A 14,978-nucleotide genomic window follows, 5' to 3' on the forward strand; every position below is an offset into this window, starting at 1 on the left:
TAAGTTTAGCAACTATCATACTGAGATCCAAAATGGCAAAAAAACAAAAACAAAAAACCCCAGTTCACATTAAAATATCTTGGGCTATATTATACTCACTTGTTCAAAGTATCATTTGTCAGCTCAAGCAATATACTAACTATAACCTTACATGAAAAGAGAGAGAATAACTGTCCCAAAGCTCATGCTTGCTTAAATAGAAGACCATCCCAGATGGAAGTATTCAGTTCTTTGGTTAAACATAACATTTTGTAATACAGTAAAACCTCAATTTCACAGATTCCAATTTAGTGCACTTAAGATGCAACATTCAACATTTTAGATCAGATTCACCCTTAACAATGGACAAAGCAATCTGGAAAATTGATGTACTTTATTCCATTTGCATGATATAATTCACATTTTATGTATTTTGCATAAATTTACATCATTTATATAACATTCATATATTCATGTAAATAACATATGAGGCTAATATAGCTTCCTGGCTATCTGGCAAAACCCAGACATTCCTAAAATACATACATTCTCTCAGGCGGACTGCAGGCTTAGAATCACCATCTTCTCGTAGGACAGAAGTTTATCATGTTGAGACAGATTCTACCCACCCCTCTTTCTCTAGGACATACATTTCCTTTTAAAATGTCTCAGAAGTTGCTTGGTGGAGGGTGAAAAACAAGTGGAGTGTACCATCTCCACAAACAGCCTCTGATACACAGCTGGAATCTTCAGGAATCTGTGAAAAAGTCCAAGTAACTTGAAAAGCTGTGTACAAGGAGCACCCACTGATTAATTTGAAGGGAAAAATATGCCCTCTGAATGAAGCCTGTTTTTTTCCCTGTAATATCCAAATAATTGCAGTATTCATTATAAAACCATAATGCAAAAAAGATACGGTTAAAAGTTTGAGCAAGTTTCTTGAGGAAAAAAAAAGAATCTCTTGAGCAAATATATTTTGAATATACTGGGAAATCCCATGTGAAGATCAGAAATAGGTCATTAAATAGAAAATTATGCCCATCTTAATCATAATCAAATTGGTCAGCATCCTCAAAAGTATCTCCCATAGTAACTTATGATTAGTCTTTGTTGTTTTAATTTTAGAACTGTTGTGTCAAAGTATCACTGCAAAATGTTTTTCTTGCAGCTTAGTTGCCAAGCACATTTGAGAGCATTTAACTAGTCCTAAAGATTACTTACATTTCAGTACAGAAGTATGCACACTCTTGCATTCTTAAGTTCTACTTTACTTAATTACATTTGTAATTTTTGTCATGTTCAATTTGTAAAATTAAGCTTTTTTTCTTCATGAGTTAAGACCAAACATGTTGATGGCTATTCTCCTTCATTATTGTTTATTTCCACATTTAACTTTTGTTTTACTGACAAGGTTTTTATCATCTGCAGCACCAGAAATTCTGCGAGGGTGTGCTTATGGCTCAGAAGTAGACATGTGGTCCATAGGAATAATCACCTATATCCTGTAAGTTAAGATGACATAACTATAAAACAAGTGATTATTTCATAATTTATTTTTGAATAATCAGTGTTTATTAACTGTGTCAACAAGAACTAAATCAATAATTTGCTTTGTTCTGTTTGTAATGATTTAAAGAACGAAGGTCCAGCAATTATTCAAGAACAAAAATCAGATTTGAAAATATTAAAAGTCTTGGGGCATTGTTTTCCTTTATGGTAGCTTGTAGTCTCATCTGAGACAATTATTTTCCTTAAACTGAGAGTTGTAAATGAGTTCAGATTTAAATCTAGGTTGCAGTCCAGGATACACCACATCTGCTTCTTAAGAACTTTTCATAAAGATGTTACCCCCCCCCCCCACTTCCCCAAAATGGATCTAGGAAAGAGACAGGAAAATTCAAATTAGATGGATGTTTACCTGGAGTGTAACAGTGTGAAACAATGTGAAAACAGCCCCAAGATGGAGAATGTGGGCTGAGTGCAGAGTCATTGTTACGTAATGTTGATATGAAATTATCCCACAGCCAAGCTTTGAAAACATAAAGGACACACTCCCCAATGTTTCTCTTTCTAAAAATTTCCTTGCTTCTTCTATACCTTGCTTCTTCCTTTAAAAATGACCATTGGTTGTCTTTTTTGGGATGAACTGAGGGGAAGAGGGCCATCCTCCTTGGCTCAGTTGAGCAGAGGAGATGTAGAGTAAGTTTTTAGAACAATTCTGGTGTGTGCAGAGGAATGCTATAAGTAAGCATCTTGTGATATGGGCATCCTAGGAGTCAGCCTTCTTTCTCATGAGCCTTCCCATGCAGGAGGGTCTCCTCAAGCTCTTCTTCAAGACCTACATCCATCAGCATGCAGCAGATTACTGAGCAAGAAAAAGACCTTTTTGAGAATGACAGTTCTGAGTTGAAATATTTTTCCTTTTTTTCTGGAAAATTTTCCTGGCCCAAAGCCTAATGTTTTGTTTTGTATTTTTTTTCCAGTTGTCTTTATTTATTTATTTTTATCTTTTTGTTTATTTGTTTTGTCTTTTATTTCTAACTTCCCCTAGCTTATATATGCCATTCTGCTCAATATATTTCATTGTTTTGATTGTTAATTTTATTGTTTTTAATCTATCCTGGAAAGTATTTCCTTTTTAAATTTGAAGAAGTGGGATTTTAATTTACATAAATTAATTAAGCTAGAATGAATGAATGAACACACACACACACACACACACACACCCCTTCCAGCTTAATTAATATATTTATATATATACCTTTTTCTATGTCATATGTATGTATGTATGTACTGTATGTATATGGCAGAGAAAAGAAAGAGGAAGTAACAACAGGTTCTGAGAAGTGCAAGAATAAGAACTGCCACTTAAAATAAGTTTAGCTCTAAATTACAGGAAACCAGCAAATATGTGGCATAACTATTAATGTGTTTTACCTATTTATGAAATTCATTCATTCATTCATTCATTCATTCATTCATTCATTCATTCATTCATTCATTCATTCATTCATGATATATAGCCGCCCATCCCACACAAGGTGACTCTGGGTGGCGTACAACAATGAAAAAAATAAATAAATAAAACAGCTACATATAAAAAACAGTAAAAATACACAAAACAGGAGGGGACAAAATTAATAAGGGAGCCATCGTAAAATCTTCCCAGTCCCCTGGGAACCCCAGGCCTGATCACATAGCCAGGTCTTGAGGGACTTACGGAATCTTAAGAGGGATGGAGCTAATTGCACTTCCGAGGGGAGAAGATTCCACAAGGCGGGCACCACAGCAGAGAAGGCCCACCTCCTGGGACCCGGCAAATGTAATTCTCTAGCAGATGGGATCCGCAGCATGCCTACTCTGCCAGATCTGATGGGACAGATAAATGTAATCGGGGAGAGGTGGTCCCTCAGGTAACCCCACCCCATGCCATGAAGGGCTTCAAAAGTCAAAACCAGCACCTTGAATTGGACCCAGAAGCAAACTGGCAGCCAGTGCAGCTTGTGAAGTAGAGGTGTAACATGTACCACCCAAGGGGCGCAGACAACTGCCTGTGCCACTGCATTTTGCACCAGTTGAAGCTTCCGGATACTCCTCAAGGGCAGCCCCATATAGAGTGCTTTATAGAAATCCAAATGGGAAGTGACCAGGGCATGAGTGACAGTGATTAGGTCCCCCTGATCTAGGAATGGGCACAACTGCTGCACAACACAAAGCTGTGCAAAGACCCTCCTAGCCACAACTGCCACCTGTTCTTCTACAAGGAGTCGTGAGTCCAGGAGGACCCCCAGATTGAGCACAAGGTCTGTCTGGGGCAGTGCAATCCCACTCAGTACCAAAGATGGCATAACTCTAGCACCAGAAGGTCCCAGAGCCCACAGCCACTCAGTCTTGCCAGGGTTCAGTTGAAGCCTGTTGTTCCCCATCCAGACCCTCACAGCCTCCAGGCACCAGGATACGACATCGCTTAATTTGCCAGGGGCAGAGATGTATAATTGGGCATCATCAGCATACTGATAGGCTGCTCCTTGCTGAGCAGAAAATTTTGGGCTGACATCCTAAACTTAGGTATTTTTTATCTAAATTCCTCTTAAAATAATTATAATAATTTACTATTCCAAGATATTTTTCATAAATATTAATATAAAGCCAAGTATCTACCATTCCTGGGTATGTGATTGCTTTCCTAGATGAAGAACTTGCATTAATTATTGTTATTTATTTATAAATTTATGGACAAAGACCAAATTAAATTCTTGTTAAATTGCATTCTGTTATTTTCAGCTCATTTTTCAAAACATTGTTTTGAAGTTTACTTCTGTCTTTTAAGGTATTACCTATCCCACTCAGTTTTGTGTCATGTGCATATTTAATAAGCATTCTTTCCATTTCTTCATCCAAGTGATTAAAAGAAATGTTGAACAATACAGGGCTCTGACTGCACCCTACTCAATACTTCCATCCAGTTTGCTGAAGAATCATTATTGAGCCCTCTTTGAGTATAATTTTTGAACTAGCTATCTACCTACTTAATAATAATGCCATTCAACCTACATGTCATGGGAAACTTTGTCAAATGCTTTGCTGAAATCAAGATATATTATGTCTACAACATTCCCACATTCTACTAAGAAAATAACCCAATAAAAATGAAATAAAGTGACTAGGGCAAGTGTTATTCTTGACAAATCCATTCATGCTCCTTCATCTTGCTCTGCAATTGCCTGGTGATCACTCCTTGGCTAAAGAAGACTGAGCAAAAATAGAAGTTGAGCAGTTCTGCTTTTCTTCATTAGCTGTTGGGCAGCTGATAAACTGATTATGTTTTCTCCTTTTTACTTTAAACGTGTCAGAAGCAGCTCATTTTGGTTTTTTTAGAACCCTTCACCATCTCAGTTCAGTTTTAACATTAGCTTTCCTGACATCATCCAGGCTTTCTCTGTATACTATTTCTCGATTATCTTTCCCTGTTCCTATCTCTACATGACCTTTTTTTGTTTTCAGACTTTCATCCCATTTAGCAACATTGGGTGTTTCTGCTGCCTTCCATATTTTTTCTCAATGGAAATAGTTGCAATTATATTCCTAGTGTCTCCATTTTTAGGAAATCTGCCCATATTGAGTTCCTTTCCCCATTAGTTTTCCTGCTGTGGAGTCATTAATAACATCTACTTTCTTGAAGTCCATGTTCAACTTCACTGGTTTTCTTAAAATCATGAACTTTAGCGTTATATAGTCACTTTTCTCTATCTGACTGCTATTTCCACTTATTTCCACAAAATCTTTCCTCTTAGTATTTTTTTTTTAATTTTTTGTTAATTTTTGATAACAAAAAGAAGAAAAATATACATAAAAGTGGTTTAACAAAAAAGTGAAAAAAATACAACAAAGAAAAAAGTGTTAATATGTAATTATAAAAATAAACAATTACAATTCTATATATACGTATCTAATACAAATATTATTCAAGTACATATATATTTCTAATAGATTTATATGACTATCATGTTGTTGTTTTTTAACCTACTGTATTTTGTATAAATGAGTCCTATGGTTCATTATATTTGTCCATACAAAGTCTTCATCTGCAGGCAATCCGCTCACAAGTGGCAAGTGCAATCAGGTCTTCAATCCATTGAATAAATGGAGTCATATATTTATCTTTCCAATGCTGCCATATCAATCTTTTGGCCATAGTAAGGGCATAGAGAATCCATTTACGTTATCCAGATGTCAAATTCCATGTACTAAGTATATAGTTCAAAAGAATATTATCCTTTTAAAATTTTAGCTTTTGTCGGATAATCATATTTATATAATCCACTATTTTCTCCCCAAACTTAATAAGTATAGGATATTATAAAAATGCCTTTAAAGAGGCATTATCCTTATTACATCTCCAACAAAATGCTATTTTTGACAATCCTTGTCTATATAGACGCAGTGGAGTCCAATAAATTCTAAATATTTTTTTATTGTATTGTTTATATGACTATCTAAGGTCCATTGACACTCTTGCTATAGAAGTGTCTATTGAAACTCTTGCTATAGAAGTTAAGACACTCCCATTGCCTAGGCAATATAGAAACCTCTAATTCTTTATTCCACTCATCCCTTAACATCTGCATATCAAATTGATCTATTGATAACAAATAACTGTACAAACTAATAGTAGGTTTTTAGTTTTAAAGGATTTAACAAGTTCTTCTAATATCTCAGGTGTCTCAGAAGCTGAAAATGCTGCTGGTTCAAACAATGTTGTTTACAAATGTTGTAATTGTAAATATTGCCACTGGTAAATATCACTGATAGATAATATTTATCTTTTAACACAGAGTATGTTAAAAATTCATCACTTCATCTATCAGTTGGTCCAAAGTCAATATCCCCACTTCCATCCAATTTTTCTATATTACCATCTTTTTCCCAATTTTGAACGTTGGGTTTCCCCATAGTCAATTTGACATGGAAAAAAGGGTCAAATCTTTTTTTTTTATTAAACATTGTGTTCCATAGCTTTCTAACTGACAAAATTGTTTCCAGAGATATTAGAGTTTTAGTATATTTCAATCCTAATACTGTCCATCCAATCAAAGGTGTTTTATATGTATATTCCAAAATTGCCCAAATTGGAAAATTAACACCATTTGTTGGCTTCTAGTATTTAATTCTTGACAATAGGTAAGCAGGATAATATAGCTCCAGAAGACCAAATCCTCCCTCATTAATTGCTAATTGCATTTTCTGTAAAGATATTCTCGGATTTGAAGAACCCCATAGAAATTTTCTAAGCAAAGAATTTATTTTCTGAAAACATTTTCCAGATATAAAAACTGGAATTCCTCTCAGAATATTAATTAATCTGGGAATAATGTTCATTTTTAGAGCATTCACCTTTCCCCAAACGGTGAGATTTAATGACTCCCATCTATCAATATCTGAAGAAACCTCTCTATATATTTTATTTATATTACATGTTGCTAACTGAGTTATATCCTTTGGTATACACACATCTAAATATTTAATAGTTTCAATACAAATACGGAATTGATATTCCTTAAATGAATGGGTAACCAAATTTTCACCTATTGGCATCAATTCTGATTTGGACCAGTTAATAGAGTATCCTGCTATTTTTCTAAAGGCATCTATCCTTTGCATCAACACTGGAATAGTAGTGTGAGGTTTAGAAATAAACAAAAGAATGTTGTCTGCAAATAAAACCAATTTGTGTTCAGCTGCATTGTGTACTACTCCATAGATCTCCCTGTATTTTCTAATAAATCTTTCCTCTTAGTAAATCAAGATCTTCAGTAGTTGTTTATGAAAGTATTACTGCATTCTATTTTTCATGTAAATGTATGCTTTTATAACCATACATTTTTGGAAGTATCAGTCAGGACAAGAATATATATAACACTACTTCAGTTCCATCTAAGGCCCAGTGTGAGATTTTTTAACATATGTACCCTACTGTGGAGCTCATGGAAAATTAACTGTTCATACTGAAGATATTTACAACATTTCTGTGTTAAAATTTATTATTTTTAATCTCCAAGATAATGCCCAGTACTTCAATACTTGCATACTCATTTTCTGGGCATAAATACAGTTTTGTAGCAAAGAAGTTGAGGCTGATCTATATCATGATATCTCACCAAATTTATAAATGTATTTCTCATTTGCCTGTAGACTTTGTGGCTTTGAACCATTCTACGATGAAAGAGGAGATCAATACATGTTCAAGAGGATTCTGAACTGTGAATATGATTTTGTTTCTCCCTGGTGGGATGATGTATCTCTGAATGCCAAGGATTTGGTATGTTCAGTAAATTGGTGACAGTTTTTGAGTGGTGAAGTCACCTGCCTTTCAATTCTTTTTAATATTACTGTAATTGAACATAAAAGATTTACATCATAAACAACACCTTCTATGTGGTAAGGGGAGGAGGCCCAGCCACTCCTCAACTAGGCAAAGTTTGTAACCATTCTAGTAAGTAACTGAGGGTAAAAAAATTCTTCTGTACCCCTTGGCTTCCCAATAAGGCTTTTATTCACCATAGAAATTACAGAATATTATGCGGAAGGGATCATGTGACATTTTCTTTCACTTGGAACTCTCCTGTATTTTCCCACCATTTTTTCTGCCATTGATTAATGAGGGAAAGATGGACAGGTGGCCAAATAGGTATTATGGTCTACTTAATTTCCCTTTCATTGCTTGCCCTGGGTAGGATTTTAAAAGAAGCCTTGAAAGAGGACAAAGGATCAAACATCTCTGTCCTGATTTCTCCATCATGCTTGAATTTCAGAGCATGCACTGATAGTTTTGGTATCTTGAAAATCTGTATTGCAAAATGCCATTCCACTATTATGGGCTATAAATTAGCAACAGTAATGAATGCAGAAATATAAAGGGTACATGTATAATATCTGCAGTGGGAAAAAGGATCTTATATATGGTTTCAGTTTTTCAACACTGACAACTTTGAGATTTTTAAAATAACATAATAATCTTTTGATCCATCATTCCATCCCTTTTAGCTGTGGTGGGCAAAGAAGCTGCAAAGTTAAAATTCTGCTTCAGCTTTGCCAGTTTATTGCAGCTACAGCTAACAGTTCAATCATTTGTCAGAAAGATATTGGCACATAAGATCTGCTGAATACACCAGTCCTTGGATTAGGGCCTATGGGAAGAATAAAACAATTACTCAAGGAATTGAATGATTTTTGTTACTTTGTATTTTTCATATTATGCAGGTTAGGAAGCTAATTGTACTTGACCCAAAGAAACGCCTTACCACTTTCCAAGCTTTACAGCATCCTTGGGTCACAGGAAAGGCAGCCAATTTTGTTCATATGGATACAGCTCAAAAGAAACTCCAAGAATTCAATGCTCGGCGTAAACTGAAGGTATATATCTGGGAAAAAAGGTTTTAAATAGTTTTTTTTTAAAAATTTGCTACCACTGAATGTTTTTATTTTTGTAAAAATGCCATTATATTGACTGCAGGCCTATGTATATTCCAGAAATTTAAAATGCCCAACTACATTGGGATGAATCCACCATTAACCATGTGTGGATGAAAGGCTCTGTCTGCAGAAGGCTTCTGAGCTATTAGGACATTTCTGCTATTAGAATGGATATTGAGGCAATCTTTATTGATTCTGAACTCCTGTGAAAGTCCCTTTCGCAGAAAACCTGTTCTACAAATTTAGGAAATATTGCAGAATGATGGGGGAAGGTATTAAAAAGAGAGGGGAATATTTGATACACATACATCTATTTTCATCAGAAGAGCATTTTGCTCTGCTCAAGAGGTACTCCAATTGACCAAATGTAATGCTGAATCCAATTAATTGTTTAACCAAACTGAAAATAAATGCAAGCCCTGTAGAATCAGTATAGCTGCCACCAGCATGTACACATGACATTTATTCATGGTTAAATATCAAATGTGCCATAGCTAATAGCTTGCATATATTCATTGACTTCATGTAGTTGACTGAAGCATAAGTGTTTACAATCCTGGTTTATAATTAAGTACAGTGTCTAAATTCATGCCATATAATGCTTATAGCTATCATAAATCACAGAGTATATTCATGGTTTGTGATAGTTTATGTTGATTTTTTAAAATGGCTGGAAGTATCATCCTGTGTTCAGATGACAGACTTAACTGTAAACCAGTCACAGATGGATAGTTTGTAAACTGCTCCAGTCATTTGCAGGAGAGTCTGTGGACACGCACAGAGCATTTGCATTAATGCATCTGCTGGTTAGCCAAATATGTTATGGTTAACTGTGTAATGCAGATGTGTTCAGTATTTGACAACAGATCTTTTAAAAATGCAGTCATTTTTCCAGAAACATCTCTAGAGTTTTGTCTGTCATCTTGCTGTCTTCTAGAAAATTAAGGAACAGTCAATACTTTCTGATATATATTTTGGAGTGCCTGAGCACAATTTTGATGCAGCATTTATAGTGTCAGTATAGTGTCAGAACAGAAGACATCATTCCTTTGTATTCTACACTGGTCAGACTATACCTGAAACATTAGATCCAGTTTTAAGTGCCACATTTTAGGAAAGGCATTTGATAAAGAGGAGCATATCCAGAAGAGAACAATCAAGGGACTTGGAAGGAAAAATTTACAAGGAACGGTTAAAGGTGCTGGGTATGTTTAGTCTGGAGGAGACTGCAAGGAAACATGATAGTTTTAAGTACCTGAAGAGCGGTCACATTAAAAATGGGGCTGATTTGTTCAAAGTTGTTCCAGAAGACTGTTCAAGGATGAATGGTCTTAAATTAGAAGGATCCCCATCCAACTGGACATCAGAAAAAAAGTTCCTAATGACTTCTTTGGGAGGAGGTGGACTTTTCTACACTGCAGGTGTTTAAATAGAGCCTGGGTGCTTTCTGTCAGGGATGCTATATTAATGGATTCCTGACCTAGCCAGAGGGGTGCACTAGATGATTTCCAAAGTCCCTTCCAATCTTTCCATTCTGTAGTTCTATGAAATCATTTCATTGCAATATATAGTGGAATACAGAAATTCTCTGCTCAACAGAATTATAGATTTGTACAAATATGTTTTCTCTCTCTCTCTCTCTCTCTCTCTCTCTCTCTCTCTCACACACACACACACACACACACACACACACACACAGAAATCACAAAGATGCACACAGTTGCTGCCTCAAGAGCCAGCTGCTATGTTTCATTATAGGCAGATTTTGTAAGACCAAAGGACCCTTTTTATGATCTCAGTAAATGCACAAAGAAAAATAAAATTAAGGCTTGAGGGGGGAAGGTTTTTACAATGGTGAGGATAGGTTTGAAAATACAATGTGTCATGTTATAGAGTTGTCAAAGAAGGCCATACAGTATCAGTTTGCAAGCTGCCCTAAAGGTCCTAAATTACCCGTTCTGCATAATTTAATTTATTCCTGTTGACCACAATAAGAGAGAATACAAAAAAGTGGGGAGACAGCAAGAACTGCCCTCCAACCTTCTATCCTGATTACAGTAGACTGTAAAAGTTCTGAGTTAGAAGCAGATTGTCACTTATTTCTCTATCCTGATGCTCTGTAGATAGGTTGAGACTCAACCCCTAAATGGCATAACTCTTTTGGGATTCTGGGAGATGGGAGTCCTAACATATCAAGGAGGACACAAGGATGGAGAAGTCTGCCTTATCCCATCAGGATTACTTTGTTACTGTGTCACTGCAAAATTAGGCATGCATTGTACTGATTGTAGAGATAGGCAAAACTGTTTTGGTTTGCTAAATTTCTCATTTTTCTGGCTATATGTATATTTTAGCCTGGTGTATATCAGTTTGCTAAGTGGAGACGATTTGCAAGAAAATGCATGCATTTCTCCTAGTACATGCATTTTATATGACTTTCCTCAAATGTGCATGTTCATTTCTGCATGTACCATTTTCTTATATATACATTTTTGTGTCTTGTATATGCATTTTGTAAAGACTTTTAAAGAACAGCAATACAAAATTCTTCTATATATAAGTACAGCAAATGTGAATAAAATTCATTGTTTTGTTAAACCATATCAATTTATATAGTTTGGGCATAATTTTCTTACAATGTAAACCTAGAGTTCATTCACATATTATGTATGAGAAAATCTATGATTTAGCTTCACTAAGGCTAAATCATAAATTTTATCATATATAATATGTGAATGAACTACCTTACATTCAGTTCAACCAAGCTGTACCATACATGTCAAAAAGATGATTTCTCTTCTTGTCTTAAAAAAATCAGGCTGCAGTGAAAGCTGTTGTTGCATCAACTCGTCTTGGAAGTGCAAGCTGCCATAGCACCCACGACAGCAATAAGCTTAGCGAAAGCCAGCTTGTAAGCCCAGGAGATGATACAGAAGAAAAAGATACAACAGTAAGCCACATAACTCAGGAAATGGACATTCAGGAACAAGGATTTGAAGGAGGAGAGCTGTAGATCTTGCAATGTCTTCTTTCAGCAAAAATCTCCCATTTCATGCACCAGCCAAATTACCATTCAACAAGAATGAATTATGGATGGCTTCGCTTTCAGTTGTAAAGTCCAACTGTAGCTGGTGACCTGAACTTTAATGCATGTGATTGCTTCTGAAAAAACAGTAAAGTCTTTTATTGGCATGCCATGGATAAAGTGATGTTTACAATACAACAATCCCAACAGGTGAAATGAAGAGTAGGAAGTATGTGCACACCTTATGAGCAACACAAATATATAATGAAGAATGTTTATAAGATAATATATAAAATGCAGGATGGTTATTGCTTACACAAGAAAGGCATTCTTTAGCAAGCATGACATTTTTCTAATATGCTTCCTTTCAAATTTGTAATCACCCAGTAGACTGATAGGAACAAGGATCCACTAAGTGTTTTTTAAAAAGCTTACGAAAGAGTTTCATTTATCAGTGATTTCTTAAAAACTGTTTATGATGGAAAACGTAGAGATGTATAAGCAAAAACATTCTGTATATCCCTTTGAAAAATTGCAATATGCATTGGGATGGCTAAACGATCCTGATGCTGATGTTAAGAATGCCGTACCTCTGTTGGTAACCATTTCTATATAGTATTTTGATTTATCTGTCATTTCAGTATTAAATATTCCCTTGGCAGAACCATATTCCAGTAAGAGCTGCAGACAACATAAGGAGGTGGAGAAAAGATGGTGAAGAAAATAGTTAGAACTAGTCATAACTATGAAATTGTGAGCTTCTTTATAGAAAATTGGGAGTATCGATCTGGAATTATAGAATTGCACTGCAAGAACTGGTGTCCTGTAGGAAAGCATATTGTAGAAATATTTGTGCAGTAGGTGATACAGGAACCGTCTGCATTGTGGGGATGGGTGGGTGGGGCCCCTTGTCAATATACAATCTTTGCCAAATATAGCTTATGTGAGCTGAACAATAATCAGAATGGCCTTTTTAACAGCAAATTTTTGTTTATAATTCTGATTATAACATCTGAATCCCTTAATGAATGTATACAAAAATTATACAAAGAAAGAGGTGACAGTTACCTTAACAGCACAATTCTATATGTTTCTACTCAGAAATAAGCCCCAAAGAGTTCAGTAGTGTATATTCTGTGATAACTGAGTATAGTTTTAGAATTTCAGCCTCCCAGAGACTAATTAGGTATATAATTACAGCCTCATTTGCTTTTTAGTACATGCACATTAACAGAATATGTTCAATAATTATTTCTGTCCTGATTTGTGCTCTCAGCAGCATTGTCCAGCAGAGAAACTACAATTAATAGTTCACTGACAGCATGTGCAAAAGCAAGAGTATGCATTCGTTTAAGGTTCTGTTATGTTAAAATGAAGAGTAAAGGAATATTATTCATGTGAGGCTAGGTACTTTATAATCATGGTTTACTACAAAATAGCATATAAGTAAGTTTCTGCAGTAAATATTCTATCTGATATTCTAAAATATATAATGTTATTCTGAATGCATGAATAAGAACATGAAACTATAAGTAATATTTGTTTTGCACAAGGGGTAATTGCACCAAGCACAAGAAGTCAATACATTCCAAGTTCTTATTCTTGGGACTTAAAAAAGAGGTGGGTTTATATCTGTATTAGGAACTACATCTCTTGCCTGGAGTAAATGATTTAGACAGCAAAGTAATAACAATAATAATAAACCTCCAGCAATATCCAAAGCACTTCATACATACACACACACTTTTTTTTTCTTGTGAAAGTGTATACTCTGAATTTAAATAATCTTCTCTTGCATGTGTGTTCTATGATGTATACAAATTCCCTAGGCCTATGGAAATCTGTGTAGATGTTCAAAACATAAGATCACAGCTTCTGAGTGCAGTTAACTGCTGCATGCCCCATTGAAATGAATCAAGAATTACTTTCGTAGTTTTCACCATGACTTGCATTGATGGTCTAGATAGTGTGGAAATCAGGTTATTGCTTTCAGAAACAAGTTTGTTTTTATTGGTTTTGCTATGTGAATGTATCTCTGTGGGTGTGGGTGTGTGTATTTTAGTACTAGCAATTGTGGAAACACAGGGTATAAGTGGTGATTCATTTGTTTTTATAAGATTATGCTGCACCTTTTCCACTATGATCCTTCCAGAAAGTTAGTATTTTATGAAACGTACGATACAGGTAGACCTTGTTTAGCAATTGTTCACAGTTATGACAGTGATGAAGAAGTAACTTCATGACCAATCCTCACATTTATGACCTTCGCAGGTCTGTAAAGCAAAGGAAAGCTGAAGTAAGATCATAAGCACTGTCACAGTTTCACTTAGCGACTGAGTTGCTCAGTTAATGACTGAGTTGCCAATCCAAATTGTGGTCGTTAAGTGAGGACTACCTGTAACATATTAAAAATTGTCTATAAGCTATGAGTACTGCAAACTTGAGAATGTCAACATCTTAGTACCAAGGAATCTAAGTTAGGTGCTACTGAGACAAGTTCAACTCCTGATTCCCTTTTAATAAAAACTCACACCTCTTCCAAGGACAATTCAGTAATCTCTTTGAGCCCATCTACTCCACTTTTCTTTGCCTTATTTTCTTCATCCTCATCAAATACCATATTTTTTCTAACCCATTTTCCTCTTATATCACATGCCCAAAATATGTGAATTTTTGTTTGCTGTTCATTACCCCAAGGGAACAATCAGCCTTTATTTGGAGCAGGAATGATTGATTGGTCTTCTTGCATTTCATGATATTTTAGTAACAGTCCCAAAATTTTAAATTCAAGGAGATATGTCTCAATCTTTCTCAGTATTCAGTGTTCACAGTTATACAGTGCCACTGAGAAGACTGCTGTTTTAACTATTCTAATCTTAATTTTTCATTTATTCTTATAACTTCCTTCTTCTTAGGAGTAATCCTCCTTTTTACTTTTCCAGCACATTGTCCATTTTTATCTAGAGCATTGTTTCTTTAACTTTTTTCTCTCAGGACCCTT

General features: G+C 35.2%; 1 protein-coding gene across 1 annotated transcript in view; it reads left to right on the forward strand.

Moving 5' to 3' along the window:
* CAMK4 (calcium/calmodulin dependent protein kinase IV) overlaps positions 1-12,777 on the forward strand; it is a 53,097-nt gene extending 40,320 nt beyond the window's left edge. Inside the window, exons 10-13 of the mRNA XM_088130191.1 lie at positions 1,408-1,483; positions 7,672-7,798; positions 8,740-8,892; positions 11,771-12,777. Coding sequence (XP_087986317.1) covers positions 1,408-1,483; positions 7,672-7,798; positions 8,740-8,892; positions 11,771-11,965 — 551 coding nt within the window. The 3' untranslated portion in view covers positions 11,966-12,777. The remainder of the gene's footprint in view (positions 1-1,407; positions 1,484-7,671; positions 7,799-8,739; positions 8,893-11,770) is intronic.
* Positions 12,778-14,978: the final 2,201 nt, after the last annotated feature.

The sequence above is a fragment of the Python bivittatus genome, unplaced genomic scaffold (assembly GCF_059951505.1).
Source record: "Python bivittatus isolate LINGU-HERP-01145 unplaced genomic scaffold, Pbiv_v1 ctg000850_np1212, whole genome shotgun sequence".
NCBI lineage: Eukaryota > Metazoa > Chordata > Lepidosauria > Squamata > Pythonidae > Python > Python bivittatus.